A 25,512-nucleotide genomic window follows, 5' to 3' on the forward strand; every position below is an offset into this window, starting at 1 on the left:
AACAGATCAGGGTGTGACAGGTGGAAGACGTACAACCTGTTAGAATTATAGTATGCTCAGATTCTCTGTCTGTATTGAGTAGTTTATCATCTGGTAAATCTAATAAGAGTGACCTACTATTGGAGGTATTAATGTTATTATGGAGAATTGAGTGAGATTCTGCTGGGTCGCAGCACATTCGGGTGTAGAAGGGAATGAAATTGTAGACTTTAGGCTCCTTAGCTGCAGCAAGATATTATTTATATTAATTAATTTACACTCCAGCACAGTAGCTGGCGGAATGCACCTTTAATGTTGGTTTGCGGACCGCCATTACATCATAGAAGAAGAAGACACACCCACAACTTCAACTTCCTTTTCGAAACCCCAACCGACACCCACCCAGTTTACCTACAGTCAGAACAATATCTCAATCTTCTGAAACCAAATGGCTGGTAAGTACTGTATAAATGTGCCTTATAAAGATACGTTTTGCTGAACGTTTTTGATATGAGAGAATGTCTTAACTTTGAGGACAGAATTTCAATTTCACTTTCATTTCTACCAGTCAAGAGTAATCACTAGCCAAAAACTCAACTCCACAACCTATGATGGAGTTGCGCAACGACAAACTGCACCTCCGACTACATCGACTCGCTGTCAGTCAATAGTAAATTGTCATTATTTAATGCCTACTGAAAAATACTAAAGGCTGATCAGGGAGGACCTTGTAGAACTGGTACTAGTAGAGAGCTATAGGTGCCAGTGGATACGGTACAGCTGCCACAGGTCTGTCCGGCAAGAACACGTCAGATGTCTTCAGATCAGGTTTATTACAGATAAGGGTTCACCACACTCCTTGTATTGGCAGGAATGCAATTCATATCTTGATGGAATTGAAGCAACAGACTGAAACTTGTATCTTCTTATTTTCATTGTGCTCTTCTGTCTGGATAGTCAATCAATTGAATGATGTCCGGGAGCAGTTTGTCAGCCTGGTGACAGAGGCTAATATCAAGGCTCTACTAGACAGACTTCAGCATCCACATGAAGGCAGAAGATTTATCAACAAGTTGGAGGCAGAAGAGGTGATACAAAAAAACCCTGAGAGGGCCGACAAGGCATGTTCTCTTATTGATATGGTGATTAGTAAATGTGATGCTGCTTGCAAGATGATGTTAACCACATGGCATAATCTAGACCCCTCCAGCCAGATATTGAACACACCGGCACATGTCCTCACAAGCCAAAGGGCACTAGGTCAGTACTACTTACCCATTTCACTTCTCCCAGACCAGCTCAATTTCAAATAGAATAGCCCTGTTTACATTGATATAGCACTGTTTATACAAAAAATGTGATAAAAAAACATGATCTACTTTATCAAACACTGTATAATGCTCAGTAAATTCTGTTGGTATATCATAATATTTACAAAATGCACAATAATTTGCTATTTTGTTCGGGGTGCAACTTTGTTTTTATAAGTGGGGGGGACATACCTTTTGTGTGTGTGTGTGTGTGTGTGTGTGTGTGTGTGTGTGTGTGTGTGTGTTTTTACCCCCGTCGTTGGAGAAGCCCTCCAAACAGCCTACCCGACCGCTCAGAGGCATCCGCATGGTCCTGAAGCACACCGCTGCCTCGCTTTGTATCACATTCCAATGATAAAACTGGGGGGGACAAAAATGCAATTTCAGAATGTGTGTGTGTGTGTTTAATGCCAAGATCTTATTAATTGCACACAACAAATGTGATCGTACTACAGACAATGATGTTCTATGTTCAACAAACAAAGTAAACGGAACAGGATGTTGCAGTGAAATGGTTGCAGGCACCATTATTACATTAGTATTTTCTCTTTGATATTTCCATCAAAAGGATCCTCCTCAAGGATGCCTCCATGTCAAGGTTCTCCTCCAGCATCGTCTCGTGTCATGGGTGCTGAAAGAATGGCAAATGAAATAAAAACTACAGTGATTAATTATAACTACAGTAAGTGGGTGCCATTTGTAATTCTAAGATTTTACATGGAGAATTGTCAAATTACGCTTTCCACTGTTCATAACCAAACACATTTATAATGTGATCTCATTACTTATGTTGTGATGTAACTGTTTCACCTGTTATGCCTCCAGCTATGCCTATTCACCAAGCCCACCCAAACCTGAAGAGGAAGGCTGAAAGCATTGGAATTGGGACTGTTGGAAGCACTGTAAATAACGCCAAGAGGCCCAAAATTGAGGACCACCTTGAGAAAAACATGAAGACCGCACCCAAGGCACCTGTACCCAAGAAGCCTGCTGCAGCTAAGGAGCCTAAAGTCAAGAATCCTACTGCAGCTAAGGAGCCTAAAGTCAAGAAGCCTGCTGCAGCTAAGGAGCCTAAAGTCAAGAATCCTACTGCAGCTAAGGAGCCTAAAGTCAAGAATCCTACTGCAGCTAAGGAGCCTAAAGTCAAGAATCCTACTGCAGCTAAGGAGCCTAAAGTCAAGAAGCCTGCTGCAGCTAAGGAGCCTAAAGTCAAGAATCCTACTGCAGCTAAGGAGCCTAAAGTCAAGAATCCTACTGCAGCTAAGGAGCCTAAAGTCAAGAAGCCTACTGCAGCTAAGGAGCCTAAAGTCAAGAAGCCTGCTGCAGCTAAGGAGCCTAAAGTCAAGAAGCCTGCTGCAGCTAAGGAGCCTAAAGTCAAGAAGCCTGCTGCAGCTAAGGAGCCTAAAGTCAAGAAGCCTGCTGCAGCTAAGGAGCCTAAAGTCAAGAAGCCTGCTGCAGCTAAGGAGCCTAAAGTCAAGAAGCCTGCTGCAGCTAAGGAGCCTAAAGTCAAGAAGCCTGCTGCAGCTAAGGAGCCTAAAGTCAAGAAGCCTGCTGCAAAAAAAATAGTTAAATAAAGATTTAAAACATAAGAGCACCAGGTGCATATGCCTAAAATTCTTCTTATGAGATGTGAAGTTTTAGGCATATTGCCTTTAAAACATTCAAAGCACGAGCTCCGTGTCTCCGTGCTCTGTGTCACGTTCACTCTCCATGTTTGTTTGTGTTGCAAATTTCCCGTGTGGAAGAACGCAAAGCGTCGTCCAATTGACAAAAAATATTGCCGTAAATAGTGTGATTTGCGACACAATTAAATAAATGATAGAGCATTATATGAAACGATAGACGTTTTTCTATCGTCAGACGATATATATATCGTCATATCGCCCAGCCCTATTATCGATCATAGTCTGCCGCTGGAAAAACATGTCTTATGGCTTCACACCCCTTTCTATAATGTGAATAAAGAGTTACTTGTCTAACAGAACACAGAGGGTGTTCTTTAATGGAAGCCTCTCAAATATAATCCAGTTAGAATCAGGAATTCCCCAGGGTAGCTGTTTAGGCCCCTTACTTTTATCAATGTTTACTAATGACATGCCACTGACTTTGAGTAAAGCCAGAGTGTCTATGTATGCGGATGACACAACACTATACATGTCAGCTACAGCGACTGAAATGACTCCACACAACAAAGAGCTGCAGTTAGTTTCAGAGTGGGTGGCAAGGAATAAGTTAGCCCTAAATATTTCTAAAACTAAAAGCATTGTATGTGGAACAAAAACACTCACTAAATCAACTAAATCTTGTAATAAATGTGGAAATTGAGCAAATTGAGAAGACTAAACTGCTTGGAGTAACCCTAGATTGTAAATTGTCATGGTCAAAACATATTGATGCAGTAGTGGGTAAGATGGGGAGAAGTCTATAATAAAGTGACGCTGTCTTAACACTATCAACAAGGCAGGTCCTACAGGCCCTAGTTTTGTCGTACCTTGACTACTGTTCAGTCGTGTGGTCAGGTGCCACATAAAAGGACTTAGGAAAATTGCAATTGGCTCAGAACAGGGCAGCACCGCTGGCCCTTGGATGCATACAGAGAGCTAATATTAGTAATATGCATGTAAATCTCTCCTGACTGAAAGTGGAAGAGAGATTAACTTCATCACTGCTTTTATTTATTTATGAGACTTATGAGACATGTTGAATGCACCGAGCTGTTTTTCTAAACTACTGGCACACAGCTCGGACACCCATGCATACCCCACAAGACGTCTCTTCACAGTCCCCAAGTCCAGAACAGACTATGTGTAACGCTCAATGAGTGAATGGGTGTGGAGTCAGGCGCAGAGAGCAAAGGATGCTGGAAAAAACACGCTTTAATGTCCCAAAAAAAATCACAGGAACAAAATAGTATACCCAACACAGGTATAACTACAAAACAAAATAGTACCCTATCGTGAAATACAAGGACAGCGAGAAACCCAACAAAACACTAAACACTCTAACACATACAGATGAACAAGCCCGCACAAATGGAAGCGGGCTAAACAAACTTAAATAACCCCACCCTAACAACCAAACAAGGAACAGGTGAAACCAATTAGACAAAACCAAACGAACACAGAACAAAGGATCGGTGGCAGCTAGTAGACCGGCGACGACGACCGCCGAGCGCCACCCGAACAAGAAGGGGAGCCACCTTCGGTAATATTCGTGACACTATGGGAGGCACACAGTACTACCTAGAGCCATGACTACATGGAACTCTATTCCACATCAAGTAACTGATGCAAGCAGTAGAATCAGATTTTAAAAAACAGATAAAAAAAAACACCTTATGGAACTGCGGGGACTGTGAAGCATCACAAACATTGGCACAGACACACACACACACACACACACACACACACACACACACACACACACACACACATAATAACATACGCACTATACATACACATGGATTTAATACTGTAGATACAGTGCCTTGCGAAAGTATTCGGCCCCCTTGAACTTTGCAACCTTTTGCCACATTTCAGGCTTCAAACATAAAGATATAAAACTGTATTTTTTTGTGAAGAATCAACAACAAGTGGGACACAATCATGAAGTGGAACGACATTTATTGGATATTTCAAACTTTTTTAACAAATCAAAAACTGAAAAATTGGGCGTGCAAAATTATTCAGCCCCTTTACTTTCAGTGCAGCAAACTCTCTCCAGAAGTTCAGTGAGGATCTCTGAATGATCCAATGTTGACCTAAATGACTAATGATGATAAATACAATCCACCTGTGTGTAATCAAGTCTCCGTATAAATGCACCTGCACTGTGATAGTCTCAGAGGTCCGTTAAAAGCGCAGAGAGCATCATGAAGAACAAGGAACACACCAGGCAGGTCCGAGATACTGTTGTGAAGAAGTTTAAAGCCGGATTTGGATACAAAAAGATTTCCCAAGCTTTAAACATCCCAAGGAGCACTGTGCAAGCGATAATATTGAAATGGAAGGAGTATCAGACCACTGCAAATCTACCAAGACCTGGCCGTCCCTCTAAACTTTCAGCTCATACAAGGAGAAGACTGATCAGAGATGCAGCCAAGAGGCCCATGATCACTCTGGATGAACTGCAGAGATCTACAGCTGAGGTGGGAGACTCTGTCCATAGGACAACAATCAGTCGTATATTGCACAAATCTGGCCTTTATGGAAGAGTGGCAAGAAGAAAGCCATTTCTTAAAGATATCCATAAAAAGTGTCGGTTAAAGTTTGCCACAAGCCACCTGGGAGACACACCAAACATGTGGAAGAAGGTGCTCTGGTCAGATGAAACCAAAATTGAACTTTTTGGCAACAATGCAAAACGTTATGTTTGGCGTAAAAGCAACACAGCTGAACACACCATCCCCACTGTCAAACATAGTGGTGGCAGCATCATGGTTTGGGCCTGCTTTTCTTCAGCAGGGACAGGGAAGATGGTTAAAATTGATGGGAAGATGGATGGAGCCAAATACAGGACCATTCTGGAAGAAAACCTGATGGAGTCTGCAAAAGACCTGAGACTGGGACGGAGATTTGTCTTCCAACAAGACAATGATCCAAAACATAAAGCAAAATCTACAATGGAATGGTTCAAAAATAAACATATCCAGGTGTTAGAATGGCCAAGTCAAAGTCCAGACCTGAATCCAATCGAGAATCTGTGGAAAGAACTGAAAACTGCTGTTCACAAATGCTCTCCATCCAACCTCACTGAGCTCGAGCTGTTTTGCAAGGAGGAATGGGAAAAAATTTCAGTCTCTCGATGTGCAAAACTGATAGACATACCCCAAGCGACTTACAGCTGTAATTGCAGCAAAAGGTGGCGCTACAAAGTATTAACTTAAGGGGGCTGAATAATTTTGCACGCCCAATTTTTCAGTTTTTGATTTGTTAAAAAAGTTTCAAATATCCAATAAATGTCGTTCCACTTCATGATTGTGTCCCACTTGTTGTTGATTCTTCACAAAAAAATACAGTTTTATATCTTTATGTTTGAAGCCTGAAATGTGGCAAAAGGTCGCAAAGTTCAAGGGGGCCGAATACTTTCGCAAGGCACTGTATGTGGTAGTGGTGGAGTAGGGGCCTGAGGGCACACAGGGTGTTGTGAAATCTGTTAATATATTGTATGTTTTTAAAATTGTATAAACTGCCTTAATTTTACTGGACCCCAGGAAGAGTAGCTGCTGCTAATGGGGATCCATAATAAAGACAAATACAAATAGAGCCCCACAGTGGTCACCATTCATTTTAGAACCACTTCAAACAATGTCTGTGTTTCATGTAGGCTTTCCCTAGCGGGCAAGATTACTTTATTAAATATATTCAGCTCTATTTACTCTCAGATTCTAAAATGCTAATTAGCATCAAAGTAGACATCATGCAAGACTACAAATCCCTGCAGACTCCTGCATGTTATCTCTAACTGACACGTTTGCTGTTAGCTAGCTAACCACTAGCTAGCTACCTTGATCCAAAACGAAAGATATATTGAACATTTTACAAATAATGTTTCATATTTGATTTAACTAATATTTGTTGGCTTCTTTATGCATTTGGTCTTGTGTCTTGTTCAGAATACTATCCTAGTATCAGTCAGATCTTTACAATGTGCCATGAATAGTATGATAGATAGATAGCTAGCATCTTTGCAGAAAACTATCTACCTACCTTGATGATATTATTATTTATTTATTTTATTTAACTAGGCAAGTCAGTTAAGAACAAATTCTTATTTACAATTGACGGCCTACCCCGGCCAAACCCTAACCCGGACTGCGCTGGGCAAATTGTGGGGGGCCCGAGTGGAACATATCCTTATTTTACCAGATCCTCTTCTCTTTCAACCGGTGGAGGTCTATATTTAATCTCTTATAATGTCTGCCAACTATATGAACAAAGTGAAATCTATTTCAATTAACGGTGTCAGAATGCACTGCTGTATTAAAGCAATTCAGAACTAACTTTTTGACATATTAACTCATTGCAGAATGTAGGCTATCTATAAACATGAGTAAGCATATTTACAAGAATGCACCTAGTCATCCACCAATCACGCCAATCACCTGAACTCCAACAATTACATTGTTTTAAAGAATTTAAATAATAAGCAATGCATACATATGCCTTTAATACATAAACATCTGACTTGAAGTAAAGATTAAATTATTTCTTAATAAATGCCACAAACCTGGGACATCAAAGAGCACCATATGAACTATTATTACTATCAGAGAACGCAATGTGGGTTTTCTAATGATCAATTAGCCTTTTAAAAGGATAAACTTGGATTAGCTAACACAACGTGCCATTGGAACACAGGAGTGATGGTTGCTGATAATGTGCCTCTGTACACCTATGTAGATATTCCATTAAAAAATCAGCCGTTTCCAGCTACAAATAGTCATTTACAACATTAACAATGTCTACACTGTATTTCTGATCTATATGATGTTATTATTTTTTTTTAAGTGACCCCAAACTTTTGAATGGTAGTGTATGTTATGGGTCACTCTTAGTTTTCCTTATCTCCACTGGAATGCCCATGTTGGTTGATCCTCTTGGTTCTCTTGATCCATCCATCTGTCTTCTTTGTTAGTCAGGCCTGACCCCTTCATCTCGTAGTTTCTTTCTGTAATCTAATTTATTATGACTGAAGATGCAGAATTTTCTGCCAGGCACCTTCTAATAGGGTATAACAGACTCGTTAGAACTTTGACCACACGCCCTATAGATGGACTACATGCCCTCTATCAAATCAAAACTGGAATTTTTCCTCAAAACAAAGGTAAAAAAGTATGCTAGTCATTTATAGATAAATTCATACCTAGTTTGATGTTTCTGTGACAAACGGTGAACTGGTTATTTATGTATACTGCTTTCAATGGCATTTTATGGATTTTATGTATTTCTATCAAGTCAAATGGAATTTCTACTCAAAACAAAGGCTGTTAAAGTATGCTAGACATTTATATAATAAATAATATCTTGTTTGATGATTCTGTGACAAACGGTGAATGAGTTATTGATGTTTACATTTTTAAATGGCTTTTGGCGAATGTCTGTTGAATGTCCGAATGTGTGAATATAAAACCAACTTAACCTCGGTATTTTGCAGACCTTTTAGTGGAGTTGATAAAATGAGCTTGAAGTGCAACCATCAAACCCAATCAACTGCAACAAAACACTTTGCCGCCTTTGGGGAGAGGGCGGAGTTTAGTGTGTTGAGAAGCTGTGACGTCGGCTGTCCGCGCATGCTAGTAGCAGCACCAGTGTTTGCTTTTGTTGGACGAAGAGAAAAATTGCTGGCTAGCCAGGATACCGTTAATTTGTTTTGATTTTTTTCCTAGGTCCCTTTTGGCCTATTATTAATCACAGGAGTATCAATAAAGCAGGTAAGTTTCCCCAATGTGTTTAGTGTTCAATCTTTCCATTCGTTCGCAGATTAACGTTAGTTAGATAGTAACGTTGGCTAGCTATGTGCCATGCGGTCCAGAAAGCCGGCCTAGTAGTAGTAACGTTAACTAACTAGCGAACGCTACTACCAAAGACTGTTTAGAATATCTGTGCTACAAAATACCAAATTCTTTGTGGTATAACTTGACCAATTCAAGACGTTATTCTACTAGAAAATGTTAGCTAGCTAACTGCGTAAGTATGTAACTTAATGTTATTACCAAAGATAGCTTCGTAGCTCACGTTAGCTTGCTAGCCATTTGGCTAGCGAGTTCATTTAGTCCTTGCGTTGTCCAAAGTTGTCACGCCCACGCTGCTAGTGCTTGCTAGCTAGTAAGCTAACATTAGCTTGTAATAGCCAGCTAGATAGTTAACGACGTTACTATATTGCTGCACTTAGCTACCGAACATTACCGTTAGTTGATTAGCTACAATAGTTCATATTGTTTTGGTCCTCTTTGCAATTAGATCATTTATCGAGCTAACTCGATAACCCAGGGGAGGGGGGCAGTTTGAGTATCATCAAGCCAGGAGGGCAAGAGACCCGTCCTTGACCGAACACATTCCAAATGAATGACACTGGTTCAATAAATTCCGTTAAACCTGGTCATCAAGCCCTTTGCGTGGTGTTCAGTAGGACACAACAAAGGAAACCAAATCATGAACATGCCCCCCCCCCCCCATATTTTCAGAATCTACATCTGTGAAGCATCAACATGGCAGTCAGAAGGGGACACATCAGATACCTCAAAGTGAGTCGCTCTATTAACTGTTTTGAAGTTATTTCGTAGTTGGCTATATATTGTGCTGTTGCACAGATGGTTTGTATTATTGTGAAATGGACATGAAAGAACTGGAGGGGGGGGGTCTTTTAAATTGTGTCAAGTGCTCTGTTGTCTGCAGCAGAGGATTGTGAATTACCCAGTGTTTACTCTTGCAGGTGTGTGAGGTACAGAGTTGTCAGGGTGACAATAGGGAATCACAACAGCATGTCAGTAAGGGTTCGATTAACATGAAGGTAAATCCACAGATTAACTTTGGCTTTATTTTGAGAAGCATTCTGTTTTGTTTCTGTTCTTTTGGGACATGGGCAGCATTCTCTAAGAACAGAACCAGTTAACTGTCATCTTTCATAAAGTTCTAGATGTCTTAATAACGGCTTACTTACACCCATTCTCCTGAAATTATAGCAAGACGCTTATGATAACGGTTACGACGAACACATGGAAGATGAGCCCAAAGATGCCAAAACCAACCTTATTGTCAATTACCTGCCCCAGAACATGAGTCAGGACGAGTTGCGGAGTCTCTTCAGCAGCATCGGCGAGGTGGAGTCTGCCAAACTCATCCGCGATAAAGTGGCAGGTAATCCCTATCACAAAAACCAGAGTGAGTCCAACCCCTTTTCTTTTGACCTCGGTTCACTTACTTTGAGGAGAAATAATGCCCTGGTATTCTCATTGTTTGTCTGCACATGTGCTCTTTTGTTTTCCACTACAGAAGTCTGTGACATCAAATATTTTTCTTTGACTTCACCAAGATTTTCTGTCTGGATTACTAATCTGTAAAATCAATGCGGTATTTGCTGGTTACCGCAATTGTCTTTTACTTTGTATATAACTCCTGTGTACCCCCTCAATCTTATGAAAATGTATTTAGATGCTAAGACTATTTTTGTGTGTTGCAGACTCGCTGATTAGTGTTGGGATCAGCGATTGACTTTTTTTCTTTGGGATGTTGTTCAACTCCTGTTTTTCTGTGCTATACATCTTGTTGAATCTGTTCTTTAAACTTTACTTTAGTGTCTCTTTTTTTAAATGGTGGTCGTTGGGAATTCTATTCATGGTCTTTGCAGATGTTTTCTTATTTCATTGGGTGTTATGGCTGCTCCGTGTTATTAGATCTGGTGATTACAACATATCTTAAAATGCATTTCTTTTGTGGACCCTATATTATGGAATTTTATGTCGTTTTCTCTTGTCTTTTTAGTTTCACATTTTTTATATTTATTGGAAACAGAAGAATTGTTTTCCTTCAATTTAGTGTTATTTTTGTTTGATAGAATGCCAACGTTTTAATATCATTGTTATTTTAAGAAGAAAGATATTTTCATTTAGACTTTTCAATGTGGATCAGCTTCTTTTTTTTCTTGAGCCATATTTAGCAGAAAATGTTTTCTTTTGCAAATGTTTTTGCCAAAATGCATGCCGTGTACCGATATCTCCCGTGGAAGACTGGTATCCAATCTGTAGAAATGGACAAACTTTTGTTATTTTATTTTGTTGTTTTTCCTTTTTTTTCTCTAGGCCACAGTTTAGGGTACGGATTTGTTAACTATGTTAACGCTAGTGATGCAGAAAGGGCTATCAATACCCTCAATGGGCTGAGACTACAGTCTAAAACTATCAAGGTAACGTGCAATAAGGTGTTTTTGTTTTCTTGTTTCAACTGATGTGATATGTTCCTCAAGTAGTCCCTGGGCAGTTGAGGGCGAGCCCTCCTGCAAAGTGTCTATTTGCGAAAGGATATGAAGGTATTTGGGTAACATGTTTACTTAATCATGTAATTAACCTTTTTGTTCTATAATTTATCATTTTTGGCGATTTTGATTTAAGCAATTTGCGTGTGCGGTTAACCTGACATGGTTTTATTTTCGGCACATATTTATACTGAAGCCTATATTCATCTTGTTCAGACTACGTTTGTTTTTTTATTTAACACTACTGGTTATTGCTTGAGTGTGACGTTGTGCCGAATCAAAGCCCTGCATAATTTCGCAATTACATCTATTTTCCTTTTATAGCTTTTTAACTTTTTAAAACAGACCTTTTACTTAATATTAGGGTTTTCTTTTATTACTTAAATAGCGGCTCAGCAATGTGACTGAATTACCAGAATAGGAATGTTTTTTGTACTTTTATTTTGCTTGAAAATTTCAATGCGAGATATTTGGGCATTTTGAATCTGATTTTATTTTTCAAATGTGTGTAATATTGTCACATTGATTCCAAAGTTGTTGTTTTTTTTAAATTGTTTTTCCTTTAAATTGCACTCAATGGAAACTGACCTGCCGTCTCCTCATCAGGTGTCCTTTGCCAGGCCGAGCTCTGACGGTATTAAGGATGCCAATCTTTACATTAGTGGGCTGCCCAAGACCATGACACAGAAAGACGTGGAGGATATGTTCACACGCTATGGCCGCATCATCAACTCGCGTGTATTGGTCGATCAGGCCTCTGGTAAGTAGGCAGGCACAGCCTGAATGAGAAATATTTGTGTATAATCAGTTAAATGAGCACCAAGGATACCACTCGCCTAGACTTTACCCCTCTACAAATTCTAACTATTTGCGTGTACATTTTCAACAGACTTCAAATCAGTGTCTAATAGCATCTTCAGCCTATTCCATTAATGACTTCTCAATTTCATCCCCTTGCTTCTCAGGCCTGTCCAGGGGTGTGGCCTTTATCCGCTTTGACAAACGGGCCGAGGCGGAGGACGCCATCAAAGACCTGAACGGGCAGAAACCCCCTGGTGCCTCAGAGCCCATCACAGTGAAATTTGCTGCCAGCCCCAACCAGGCCAAGAACTCTCAGCTCATCAACCAGCTCTACCACAACCAGGGCCGGCGCTTTGGAGGTCCAGTACACCACCAGGCCCAGAGATTCAGGTATGGTTGACTGCTCTACACACACAATCCATGTCAGTGACCGGTAGTGCTGAGCACTTCCAACTTTTTATTTTCTTCTTTTGGTTATTTAACTGACTGACGTTAGTTCAATTACTTGAAATGTATGTGTTGTTTGTGAGCCCAACTCCGTTTCTCTAAAGAAATCAGTAACTGTTGGACACTGGGCTGACGGGAGTTTTAGTTTTCATTGAGCAAGTATTCAACCTAGTTCAGTGCAGAAATGTGGTAATTAACTAGATTGACCATAATCCATTGCACCTGTTTTTTTGGCACCGCCTGCTACATTAGATGCACACGGACCGCATAGACTGCGATAGAAAGGAATGTACACAACGACGAGAGGGACAGTTCGTGAAATTAAGCCTTGCCATCTTTGACAAATTAGTCAACTTATTTTGTCAGATAGCTCTGCGGCTAGCCTAACTAAATGGGCTGTATGGGGAGCACAGAGAATGTTTGGCTGATACTGCGTGAGCTGAGATGGTGACTTTAAGGAAAGATCAATAATAGTAATCAAATGAAAACTAAGTGATGTACACAACTGAAATATTGCGTCTTTTTCCCGGCGTAATTTCCTTTTCTATTGAAGTCTGGGCTACCCAATGTAGACCTGACAGACAATGGAATATTTTAAATGTTTTGGTAATTCAATGTTCACTATTTGGGGAATTTCCATTAAAAAGCTGACGTTTTGATTTTATAGTTCAATTAACGTTTCCAAAAATGTTAAATCAAACCAACCTAGAAAAGCACTAATCCCTCTGCACTAGTGCCCTGTTGTTAAACAAGGGTATTTTGTGATCCTGGGGAGTCAAGACTAGAATCCCAAAGACTTACACCCCTGAATTATTAGTTATTTTTATAGTCTCTTTTAGTACTTTGGTCAGATATTTCCTTGGACAACAGGCCTGCAACTTATGTTTTTAGGTTATTTTAAACGGGCATCTATGGAGTTGCATTTGAAGAACCCTCATTCTGTGCCACTGGCAGGTTCTCTCCAATGAGTGTGGACCACATGAGCGGCATGTCTACGGTTAGCGCTCAGGGGAACTCCACGGCTGGCTGGTGTATCTTCATCTACAACCTGGGCCAGGACGCTGACGAGGGCATCCTGTGGCAGATGTTCGGGCCGTTTGGAGCCGTCACCAACGTCAAGGTCATCCGAGACTTCAACACCAACAAGTGCAAAGGCTTCGGCTTCGTCACCATGACCAACTATGAGGAGGCCGCCATGGCCATCGCCAGCCTCAACGGTTACCGCATTGGAGACAAGGTCCTGCAGGTTTCCTTCAAAACCAGCAAGGGGGGTCACAAGTAAACTGGAAAGGGTGAAGGGGTGCTTGTTTTCCATTCTTACTGGGGGGGTTAAACAATTTATTGGGAAGGCTACACATTTGTTCTTGGAAGGAGATAATCTATCTCCTTGGTTCTTGTAATTTAATTTCTATACTGTCGCTTAGATCTTTATCTTAGCCAGTAGAAAAGTAGACTTCTTGCTGTGACAAAAAATAACCTGTTCCATAGTTTGTTTGTTTTTTGCTGGGGGGGGGTGTTCAGTAGTGTACAGGAAGTTTGTTGACCAATTCTTGAATGTTTTAATGATCTGTGGGTTATGTTGGTTTACTTCAAGTGTGCCACATACATGGTTGAGGGTGACAATGCAAATTCCTGCCATGTTTAATGCTCTGCTTAATACATGCTTGCCATTTCTCTTTTTTTTAATGGTCATTTTATCATGATCAGGGCGTAAAGCTAGGCCTTGATTCCCAATAGACCCTCCAGTCTTTCTACACTCCTGTTCTAAGAAACAATGTAATTTTGAACATGCACAAGTCCTGTTCTAAATCTACACAGACTATTAGATAAAGCATGCCCTTTTAGATGTGGAAGTGTTCATGTGCTGGCAATGCATTTGATTACAAAAAAATATTGCTGTGTAATTGGGGATCTAAGGGGAAAAAGGACTGATACATGTGTTTTCCCCATTCCTCTATTTATACATGCCCTCAGACATTAAACCATAACATCTGAATTGTGATACAAACTAAAGGGAAGATTTAAATGATTCAGTTGGTCGGAAGATAATATTCTGTGAGCTGTAATTTTGATAAAGTTATTCAAGCTTTAACCAGTTGTATGCTTTTCTGTTTTCAAGTGATCTTTTCTTTTTTTGAAACTGCCTTTCAACGGCAACTTGTTTTCCATGATTGTTTGATTTACTTTTGCCATTAAACTGTATTTGGTGGAAGTTTTGGTTTGTTCCAGTTTTTTAATAAAAGTTTAACTTGGCTTTTAGTTTGGTTCATTGCATTTGGAAGTTGCCGTTTCATAAACATGACTAAATACCATTCCAACTTGGTCTCTGTATGTCTCCATAACTAGCCTAATTTGTTTTTTTATGCGTGATTTGAATTTGAAATTCCTGCCTGGGCATGTCCTGCATAGTTAAATTTAACCAAAGCAAGTTACTGGAGGTTTATGTATGGGGTTACTTGCATACCATTGTTCTCATGAGGGCACACGGGGTACTGGAAAGTGGGGCTCACAGTTTAGAGGGATGTGCCCTCTGTCCTACAATTATTTATTTTTTTGTCTCACCTCGCCTGCCCAAGCTTTGCAGACCCATGCGTGGCCAGTGGGTTTGACAGGTGTGACACACTTCTTGAAAGAGCCGAGGTGTCGTGCACTGTCCCAATGAGCAAAACCGATTTTCTGACAACTGGAATGGCAGGTATATGTTTATGGTAAAAACGGTGACCACTATTCTTGGACACTAAACACGTCAGTAAATATTGTAGCAGATAAAAATCTGACCATTGTTCACTTGATGTTGATACATAGTAGGGTACTTGCTACTTTCTATTTAGTATGGTATACCTGAAGAGCTCAACATACAAGATTAGTTCACACAGTGTTTGGCCACGCGGGGGTGTAATAATAGATTAATGGTAACAAGGTGTGTGCAGGTCATACAGCCTAAAACCCAAGATGGTCAAGTTGTGGAAAAATCTGATTAGGCAATCCTCTTCCAAGGGCTCACACGCAAATGTATTAAAACATTGACAATTCATCTTTTTTGTTATTCTACTGAGCAATCAAGCTAAATTGGCAGCATAGTGCCGCTGCCAAATCACTGTCTACATTAAAAGTTCAAATGCATATTTTCCTAACGTCAAAAGTTTATTTTCCACATCTCAACATGTTTGCGAACTGTAATAAACGACCTGTTGTGTATAAATGCTTGCGTGGGATTGTTAAATCCCTGATTATAATGCAATCTGTTTTTTAAATTGGGGCATAAAAATGGATTCCAGGAGATTTTCTTGTTAATTTTACCCAAATAGCATCTGGGAGTTTCAAATTCCATTTACAGCTTTTTTTTATCTACAGTAAGGCTTGTCTGTGATTATAGCAGGGTATGCCTATTATTATGCCTACTAGGTCAAGGTTTCCCAAACTCAGTCCTGGGGTCTGTTTATTTTTTTGCCCTAGCACTGCACAGCTGATTCAAATAACCAACTCAACAAGCTTGTATTATTTGAATAAGCTGTGTTGTGCTAGGGTAAACACCAAAACGTACACCCCGGGGGTGGTGACAGGACGACTTGTACTAGGTCACAATGGTTTAGCCTGCCAGGTAAACAAATGGCTTGCCTATTCTAACATTCCGGTGTTTGTTGTTGGTGTTACAGAGGGTTTGAATTGGGTGCTGCTGTTGAGTTCCACCCTTTCGGAAACAGCTGTACACATGGCTTGAGAATCATTATGTAAATGCAATTATGTGCTGAACTCCTTCCCTTTCTTGCCAGTGTGACCTAATTTAGCCACCAGCAGTGTTTGATTAGGACTGACATATGTTGCGGTACTCATTTTGGGTGCTGGTATTGTTTATATTGGTGCAGGAGCACCACAATACTTTTGAGCTAATTATTCTATAAGAAGAACAGGAGCTGAAGCAGTTGGTGATTATTATTATTATTTTTACTGTTACCTGCTTTTCTCCCCAATTTCATGATGTGCAATTGGTAGTTACAGTCTTGTCCCATCGCTGCAACTAGAGCCATGTGTTCTACGAAACACGACCCTGCCAAGCCGCACGGTTTCTTGACACTGCTTGCTTAACCCGGAAGCCAGCCGTACCAATGTGTCGGAGGAAACACCATCCAGCTGGGGACTGAAGTCAGCTTGCAGGCGCTTGGCCCGCCACAAGTTGTCACTAGAGCGCGATGGGACAAACCCTCCTCTGACCCGGACAACACTGGGCCAATTGTGCGCCGCCTCATGGGTCTCCCGGTCACGGGCGGTTGTGACACAGCCTGGGATTGAACCCTGGTCTTTAGTGACGCCTCAAGCACTGCGATGCAGTAGAATATTTTAAGTGCCGGTACTCAGCTCCGGTGTGCTCCTGCCCAAGTCAAGCACTGCTCACCAGGCAGTGGCATGCGCCTCTCCTGCTCTACTCAGGACCAGACCAGGATTTGGTCCGATTACACTGATCAACTTTCCATAAAAGTCTATTTTAAAATATTTCTATGTGCAAAAAACAGGATTTGATAAGATTTGATTTGATTTTGCTCTAGTTCAGTTGAGATGTCCACTAGATGGCGATATGTATCATGTTTTGGTCTTTTGCTTCTCTTTTGCAGGTTTTATTTAGTCTGTGTACCATATATGGCCATGCAGTCTCCTAGTTTTGTCCTCTGACTCACTGGATAGTAAGCTGAGCTCTCTCAAGGTGGAAAGTTGGTTTCATTCAGAGGACCTTCTTTACACTTAAACCAGGTCTATTAGTCCCACCCCTCACTTCCTGCTCTCTACCACCTTCAACAAAGCCTACAGGCCGACACAGGGACAGACACAGGGACAGACACAGACACAGGGACATCTAGCAGTAGGTTCTTACTCTTTGTAAGCAAGCCGACCAAATGGACACATGCATTTGGTTGTCAAAAGTTAAAGAGCATTTTGTCCATTCGCCCTTTATTCAAATACTGTACACATTTGAGGAATTTTAGGCCCACAATTAAATCTGAAATCACTTGTCATATTTCTGTCATACTCAATCTCTCATGATATTTTACACATGAAGTGGATCTGTTGTTATGCCTGTCTGTTCTCCAAACTGCCACTTTCTCCACAGTGAAGCATGGTGCTCCGTTTATTTTTTACAAGACATCAGTGGTTCACAATGATCCTATTTCCTTTTTATGCGACTATTTTGTGGTATTGTTGTTGTTTTAAAGGAGCTTTACTGTCCATAGAGAACCGTTTGTCATTTCTTTATGTGGTGGGACTGGAGATGTGTACAGAGCCTTGTCTCTCTCTAAGGGGCTAGTAAGTACTAATATACCGCTGAGAGTTGTTAGCCTCAGTCCTTAGAAGATGCAGCAATGAGCTCATGTGTTTCCTAAACAAACAAACACGGCTAAATGGGGTCAGTGTACTGCGTTCAGGACACACATCCTCTTTATTGGTTTAGTGGTGTAAGTGGGCGGAGGTGTGGGGTTTTCCTGCAGTGTTTACATGCTGAATGATGCTTAGCATCATATTGTTTCTCCCATAAGTCAATGGGTTTAGCAGGAAATCCAATGCTACTTAACCTCTGGGTACTATGGTTGTATTACAGTTGCATAATGGTTTAATATGTCAGACCCCAGTAATGTTGGGTTTAGGGTTGCATAAGGTGTTGCTATGATGGTATTCTAGACATCACACAGGTTTTGTGCTTGGATTACCATAACTGTGTTGGTGCTGTCATTGAGTTCACGTAGACTGTAAGTCTCCTTCTGCAGAATCATTAAATTATGTTATGTTAGCATCTCGCCGCCCCACTCCCCTTCCTTTTTTAGAATTATAGACGTAGCAGGCCATGACCTACAGGCTTTCGTCATCCCTCGTTATGTGTGGATGGTTGGGGATGGGTGAATGAGAGGAGAGAGGGATGAAAAGAGAGGGGAGGCATCCGTAAATGAGTGTTCTCTATCTTTCCCTCCTGTTCTAGGAGTATGATTCATCAACGCCTACTCTGTCTCTCTATTTCTCTATCTATCTCTCTGTGTGTTTCTGTCTCAGGGAAGTGATGTCGGCTCCTCTCCTTTGCTGTTCTATAAATACCTAGCAGCCCACACTGGATCTGGTGCGGGGGATGCAGCCGTCCACTCCACTGTTACCTTGTGTATGTGTGTGTTATCAGGGATATTATAGCATGGAGACATTCACCGACACAGAGTCTAGCCCGTGTGTTTACATCTACAGTTGCTTGAGGCAAGGAGGATGTTGGGTGTTTTTGTGTGTGTGTGTGTCCGTGTGTGTCCGTGTGTGTGTGTGTCCCAGGCGTTGAACTCTGACGCCTCTGGCTCCCAATCGCACCGCCCTCAGGAGAGTGTGTCTATGTGGGGGAGGGGTGTGTGTGTCTGACTGTGGGCTCTGTGGGGAGATGGATATGGTAGGAGTGTATTTTGACAGGCGTGGAGTTAGTTAACCTTCTGGGGGATGTGCCATCCTCTGTGTGCCACACTGTGACAGACACGCAGAGATGGGAGATGTTGCCATGCTCACACACACATACAAATGTACGCACACACACACACACTGCAAATGCTCTGAAACACACACACACACAGAATCACAGAAAAACATGTACACATTGAAACATGCACGCTACTAACTCACTGACAGAGTCATGCATATCTGACACATCCCTCCCAAACACACACACACACACACACACACATTCACAGTTGATGTGTAATGACTAGCTGTGTTGTGTTTTGTACCTGGCAGTCAGACATGCTAATGAGAGCTGTGTCACAGATCATTCCCTCCATTAGTATGTAGAGGAACAGCTGTGCGGGGCAATATTCACTCACACACCCACACACTTTTCCACGTGTAGACACATTGCGTGACTTCATGTTTGTTCATTTCAAACCTACAGCACTTACTAGGTCATTTGGGGCTTTTAAAGGCATTAGCCAAGTGATTTTGTGTCGATCCTTTTAGCCTAATATTCATTAAAGATGAAAACGTGTTAAGGAATGATTCTATCAACAGAAAGGCTAATATTAGCTGTCATGGAAATGCATGGGCTCAGTTTTAAGGGCTCCCGAGTGGCGCAGCGGTCTAAGGCACTGCATCTCAGTCTTAGAGGTGTCACTACAGACCCTGGTTTGATTCCAGGCTGTATCACAACCGTCCGTGATTGGGAGTCCCATAGGGTTGTGCACAAATGGCCCAGCGTCGTCCAGGTTAAGGGTTTGGCCGGGGTAGGCTGTCATTGTAAATAAGAATTTGTTCCTAACTGACTTCCCTAGTTAAATAAAGGTTAAATGCATTTTTTTTTTAATGGTTCGTGTGTGTGTGTACATGTGTGAGTGGGCTTAAGGTGTCAGCATGCTTCAGTTCAGCTGGCGGCTAATCAAACTCGGTTAGTTGAACCGAACGAGTGTGCTCACATACTCCCTTAAAAGACCTTTGCTTGAAAAAGGCGGCAATAGTACTGTTTGTCTATTTTGAGATGCCGTAGCCAGTATACATTATACAAATTATACTTTTAATAATTTAAAAGTCACAAAATGTCGTTATGATATATTCACAAACACTTCTGAACTGTTTCTGCTGGGAAGCATTGAGCTAAAGGCTAGAGCTGCCGCTTTCAGGAAGAGGGACACTAATCCGGACGTTTATAAGAAATCCCGCTATGCCCTCAGACGAACCATCAAACAAGCAAAGCGTCAATACAGGATTAAGATTGAATCCTACTATACCGGCTCGGATGCTCGTGACACTGTTGACACTGTTGGTTAAGGGCTTGTAAGTAAGCATTTCACGGTAAGGTGTATTCGGCGCATGTGACAAATGAAGTTTGATTTGATTTGAAGCATGCAGACGCCTTTATGAGCCGTGCTTAACATTCCCTACTAATGTGGCTGCATTTTAACAATAGAGACTGCCTGCTGGCAGGAGGTTGGCCCGTATTCCTTGGGGGGCTGGTTTGTGTTGTTTTTGCATGTGTGTGTGTGTGTAACAGAGAGGGGGTGTAGCAGAGAGGGTGTGTGTGTGTGTGTGTGTGTGTGTGTGAGACAGAGAGGGGGGTGTGTAACAGAGGTGTGTATGTGTAATAGAGAGGGGTGTGTGGGGGTTGGGGTCCATTCGAGGTCTTGAAAGGACAAGGGGGGAGTAGGGACCATACATTTGGGGAGGTGATGTGTGTGTGCGTATTTGTGTGTGTTTACTGTAGGAGGGGCTAGCAGTATGTGTGTGCATGTGTGTCTTTGAACAAATATGTTGTGTATCTGTGTTCTTGTGTGTGTGTGTATATGTCTGTGCTCTTGCATGTGTGTCAGTCACACATAAGAAAAGCGCTGGAGACTTCAGTGGGTTGTGGGGTTGCCAAAGCTATTCCCTAAGGAATTTGTTGATTTCACCCATCCTCCACTCCTCCTCCCAACTCGACCACTCCACCCTGACCCCCACCAGCATTTTTCCCTCCACTCTGAACCCATCAGAGTTCCCCTCAACCCCAACCCCCACCAGAGCTACCCGCCACCCCGACCATCAACCCCCACAAGAGTTCCATTCCACCCCGAACCGAGCCCAACCAGAGTTCCCCTCCACCCAACCAACCCTCACCAGAGTTCACCTCCACCCCAACCCCCACCAGAGTTCACCTCCACCCCAACCCCCACCAGAGTCCCCCACAACCAGAGTTCATCTCCACCCCAACCCCCACCATAGTTCACCTCCACCCCAACCCCCACCAGAGTTCACCCCCAACCCCCACCACCAGAGTTCACCTCCAACCCAACCCCTACCAGATTTCACCTCCACCTCAACCCCCACCAGAGCTCTTTAAGACAAGATTCCCTTGACAAAGAGTGCTAGTCCACAATAATTTATATAATTAAATTCAAGGGGCTTTATTGGCCTGTGCAATATATGTTTACATTGCCAAAACAAGTGAAATGGATAAACAAAAGTGAAATAAACAATAAAAAGTTAACAGTAAATATTACACTCACACAAGTTCCAAAATAATACAAACATTTCAAATGTCATATTAGGTCTATATTCAGTGTTGTAACGATGTGCAAATAGTTAAAGTAAAAAAAGGTAAAATAAATAAACATAAATATGGGTTGTATTTACAATGGTGTTTGTTCTTCACCGGTTGCCCTTTTCTTTTGACAACCAGTCACAAATCTTGCTGCTGGGATGGCACAATGTGGTATTTCACCCAATAGATACAGTGGCTTATGAAAGTATTCACCCCCCTTGGCATTTTTCCTATTTTGTTGCCTTACAACCTGGAATTCAAATGTATTTTAGGGGGGTGGTGTATCATTTGATTTACACAACATGAATACCACTTTGAAGATACAAAATATTTTTTTATTGTGAAACAAACAGGAAATAAGACAAAAAAACTGAAAACTTGAGCGTGCATAACTGTTCACCCCCCAAAGTCAATACTTTGTATAGACACCTTTTGCAACTACAGCTGCAAGTCTCTATGGGGTTGTCTCTATAAGCTTGGCACATCTAGCCACTGGGACTTTTGCCCATTCTTCAAGGCAAAACTGCAACAGTTCCTTCAAGTTGGATGGATTCTGCTGGTGTACAGCAATCTTTAAGTCATACCACAGATTCTCAATTGGATTGAGGTCTGGGCTTTGACTAGGCCATTCCAAGACATGTAAATGTTTCCCCTTAAACCACTTGAGTGTTGCTTTAGCAGTATGCTTAGGGTCATTGTCCTACTGGAAGGTGAACCTCCGTCCCAGTCTCAAATCCCTGGAAGACTGAAACAGGTTTCCTTCAAGAATTTCCCTGTATTTAGCTCCATCCATTATTCCTTCAATTTGGACCAGTTTCCCAGTCCCTGCCGATGAAAAACATCCCCACAGCATAATGCTGCCACCACCATGCTTCACTGTGGGGTTGGTGTTCTTGGGGTGATGAGAGGTGTGGGGTTTGCGCCAGACATAGCTTTTTCCTGGATGACCAAAAAGCTCAATTTTAGTCTCATCTGACAAGTGTACCTTCTTCCATATGTTTGGGGAGTCTCCCACATGCCTTTTGGCGAACACCAAACGTGTTTGCTTATTTTTTCTTTAAATAATGTACTTTTTCTGGCCACTCTTATGTAAAGCCCAGCTCTGTGGCGTGTATGGCTTAAAGTGGTCCTATGGACAGATACTCCAATCTCCGCTGTGGAGCTTTGCAGCTCCTTCAGGGTTATCTTTGGTCTCTTTGTTGCCTCTCTGATTAATACCCTCCCTTGCCTGGTCCGTGAGTTTTGGTGGGCGGCCCTCTTTTGGCAGGTTTGTTGTGGTGCCATATTCTTTCCCATTTTTAGATAATGGATTTAATGGTGGTCCGTGGGATGTTCAAAGTTGTGATATTTGATATGTTTTTATAACCCAACCCTGATCTGTACTTCTCCTTCTTTGTCCCTGACCTGTTTGGAGAGCTCCTTGGTCTTGATGGTGCCGCTTGCTTGGTGGTGCCCCTTGCTTAGTGGTGTTGCAGACTCTGGGGCCTTTCAGAACAGAAGTCAGTTGAAATCGGAAGTTTACATACACTTTAGCCAAATACATTTAAACTCAGTTTTTCATAATTCCTGATATTTAATCCCAGTAAAAAATCCCTGTTTTAGGTCAGTTAGGATCACCACTTTATTTTAAGAATCTGAAATGTCAGAATAATAGTAGAGAGAATTATTTATTTGAGCTTTTATTTCTTTCATCACATTCCCAGTGGGTCAGAAGTGTACATACACTCAATTAGTATTTGGTAGCATTGCCTTTAAATTGTTTAACTTGGGTCAAACATTTAGGGTAGCCTTCCACAAGCTGTGAATATTGGCCCATTCCTCCTGACAGAGCTGGTGTAACTGAGTCAGGTTTGTAGGCCTCCTTGCTCACACACGCTTTTTCAGTTCTGCCCACAAATGTTCTATGGGATTGAGGTCAGGGCTTTGTGATGGCCACTCCAATACCTTTCTTGTCCTTAAGCCATTTTCCACCACTTTGGAAGTATGCATGGGGTCGTTGTCCATTTGGAAGACCCATTTGCGACCAAGCTTTAACTTCCTGACTGATGTCTTGAGATGTTGCTTCAATATATCCACATAATTTCCCTGCCTCATGATGCCATCTATTTTGTGAAGTGCACCAGTCCCTCCTGCAGCAAAGCACCCCCACAACATGATGCAGCCACCCCCGTGCTTCACGGTTGGGATTGTGTTCTTCGACTTGCAAGCCTCCCACCTTTTCCTCCAAACATAATGATGGTCATTATAGCCCAACAGTTCTATTTTTGTTTCATCAGACCAGAGGACATTTCTCCAAAAAGTATGATCTTTGTCCCCATCTGCAGTTGCAAACCGTAGTCTGGCTTTTTCATGGCGGTTTTGGAGCAGTGGCTTCTTCCTTTCAGGTTATGTCGATATAGGACTCATTTTACTGTGGATATAGATACTTTTGTACCTGTTTCCTCCAGCATCTTCACAAGGGCCTTTGCTGTTGTTCTGGGATTGATTTGCACTTTTCGCACCAAAGTACGTTCATCGCTAGGAGACAGAACGCATCTCCTTCCTGAGCGGTATGACGTCTGCGTGGTCCAATGGTGTTTATACTTGCGTACTATTGTTTGGACAGATGAACGTTATACCTTCAGGCATTTGGAAATTGCTCCCAAGGATGAACCAGACTTGTGGAGGTCTACAATTATTTTCTGAGGTCTTGGCTGATTTATTTAGATTTTCCAATGATGTCAAGCAAAGAGGCACTGAGTTTGAAGGTAGGCCTTGTAATACATCCACAGCTACACCTCCAATTGACTCAAATTATGTCAATTAGCCTATCAGAAGCTTCTAAAGCCATGACATCATATTCTGGAATTTTCTAAGCTGTTTAAAGGCACAGTAAACTTAGTGTATGTAAACTTTTGATCCACTGGAATTGTGATACAGTGAATTATAAGTGAAATAATCTGTCTGTAAACAATTGTTGGAAAAATTACTTGTGTCGTGCACAAAGTAGATGTCCTAACCGACTTGCTAAAAATATAGTTCCGACTTCAACTGTGTACTGAGATCATGTGACAGATCATGTGACACTTACATTGCACACAGGTGGACTTTATTTAACTAATTATGTGACTTCTGAAGGTAATTGTTTGCACCAGATCGTATTTAGCGGCTTCATAGCAAAGGAAAAACACCAAAGAGGATGAATACTTTTGCAAGGCACTGTATTAGAATTTATCAAAATTTGATTTGTTTTATAATTCGTTGTGGGTGTGTGTAATCTGAGGGAAACACGTGTCTCTACATTTGGCAGGAGGTTAGGAACTGCAGCTCAGTTTCCACCTAATTTTGTGGGCAATGTGCACATAGCCTGTCTTCTCTTGTGAGCCAGGTCTGCCTATGGCGACATTTCTCAATCGTAAGGCTATGCTCACAGTCTGTACATAGTCAAAGCTTTCCTTAATTTTGGGTCAGTCACAGTGGTCAGGTATTCTGCCATTGTGTACTCTCTGTTTTGGGACAAATATCATTATAGTTTGCTCAGTTTTTTTGTTAATTACTTGACCTATTGTAAATCATTATCTTTTTGTTTTCATGATTTAGTTGGGTCTAATTGTCTTGCGTATATCTGTCTGCTTACGATTCACCTGAGCAGTGGCTTTGTGGTTTTATGGTGATGAGCAGTGGTGTAAAGTGCTTAAGAAAAAATACTTTAAAGTACTACTTAAATAGTTTTTTTTTTGGTATCTGTACTTGACTTTACTATTTAGATTTTTGACACCTTTTACTTCACTACATTGCTAAAGAAAATAATGTACTTTTTACTCCTTACATTTTCCCTGACACCCAAAAGTACTAGTTACATTTTGAATGCTTAGCAGGACAGGACAATTGTCTAATTCACTCACTTATCAAGATAACTTTCCTGGTCATCCCTACTGCCTCTGATCTGGCAGACTCACTAAACACACATGCTTAGTTCATCAATTATGTCGGCGTGTTGTTGTG

General features: G+C 41.5%; 2 protein-coding genes across 3 annotated transcripts; both read left to right on the plus strand.

Annotated features, from left to right (window-relative positions):
• Positions 1 to 316: 316 nt before the first annotated feature.
• On the plus strand, positions 317 to 3,271 carry LOC110487655 (protein PELPK1). 2 transcript variants are annotated; one of them, XM_021559606.2, is made up of 4 exons: positions 317 to 434; positions 937 to 1,239; positions 1,858 to 1,971; positions 2,115 to 3,271. In XM_021559606.2, exons 1-4 carry the CDS (start codon positions 428 to 430, stop codon positions 2,861 to 2,863), a joined length of 1,173 nt encoding a protein of 390 aa, XP_021415281.2. In that variant the 5' UTR covers positions 317 to 427; the 3' UTR covers positions 2,864 to 3,271. The 2 variants fall into 2 exon arrangements, with proteins under 2 accessions (XP_021415281.2, XP_036804324.1); XM_036948429.1 differs by lacking the exon at positions 317 to 434 and adding an exon at positions 604 to 807.
• Positions 3,272 to 8,597: 5,326 nt separating this feature from the next.
• Positions 8,598 to 10,714, plus strand: elav1 (ELAV-like protein 1). The gene is given in 5 exon segments (NM_001160664.2): positions 8,598 to 8,721; positions 9,475 to 9,534; positions 9,723 to 9,800; positions 9,973 to 10,171; positions 10,283 to 10,714. Coding segments are annotated over 4 exon segments (381 nt in total). The 5' UTR covers positions 8,598 to 8,721; positions 9,475 to 9,498; the 3' UTR covers positions 10,351 to 10,714.
• Positions 10,715 to 25,512: the final 14,798 nt, after the last annotated feature.

The sequence above is a fragment of the Oncorhynchus mykiss genome, chromosome 1 (genome assembly GCF_013265735.2).
Source record: "Oncorhynchus mykiss isolate Arlee chromosome 1, USDA_OmykA_1.1, whole genome shotgun sequence".
In the NCBI taxonomy this organism is placed as follows: Eukaryota; Metazoa; Chordata; class Actinopteri; order Salmoniformes; family Salmonidae; genus Oncorhynchus; species Oncorhynchus mykiss.

Bases quoted from the DNA above. Each gene is read 5' to 3' on its own strand.
- LOC110487655 (XM_021559606.2), top strand. The intron at 1,240-1,857 runs GTCAGTACTACT...TTCCATCAAAAG, and splicing joins CACAAGCCAAAGGGCACTAG to GATCCTCCTCAAGGATGCCT. The intron at 1,972-2,114 runs GTAAGTGGGTGC...TTATGCCTCCAG, and splicing joins AGTGATTAATTATAACTACA to CTATGCCTATTCACCAAGCC.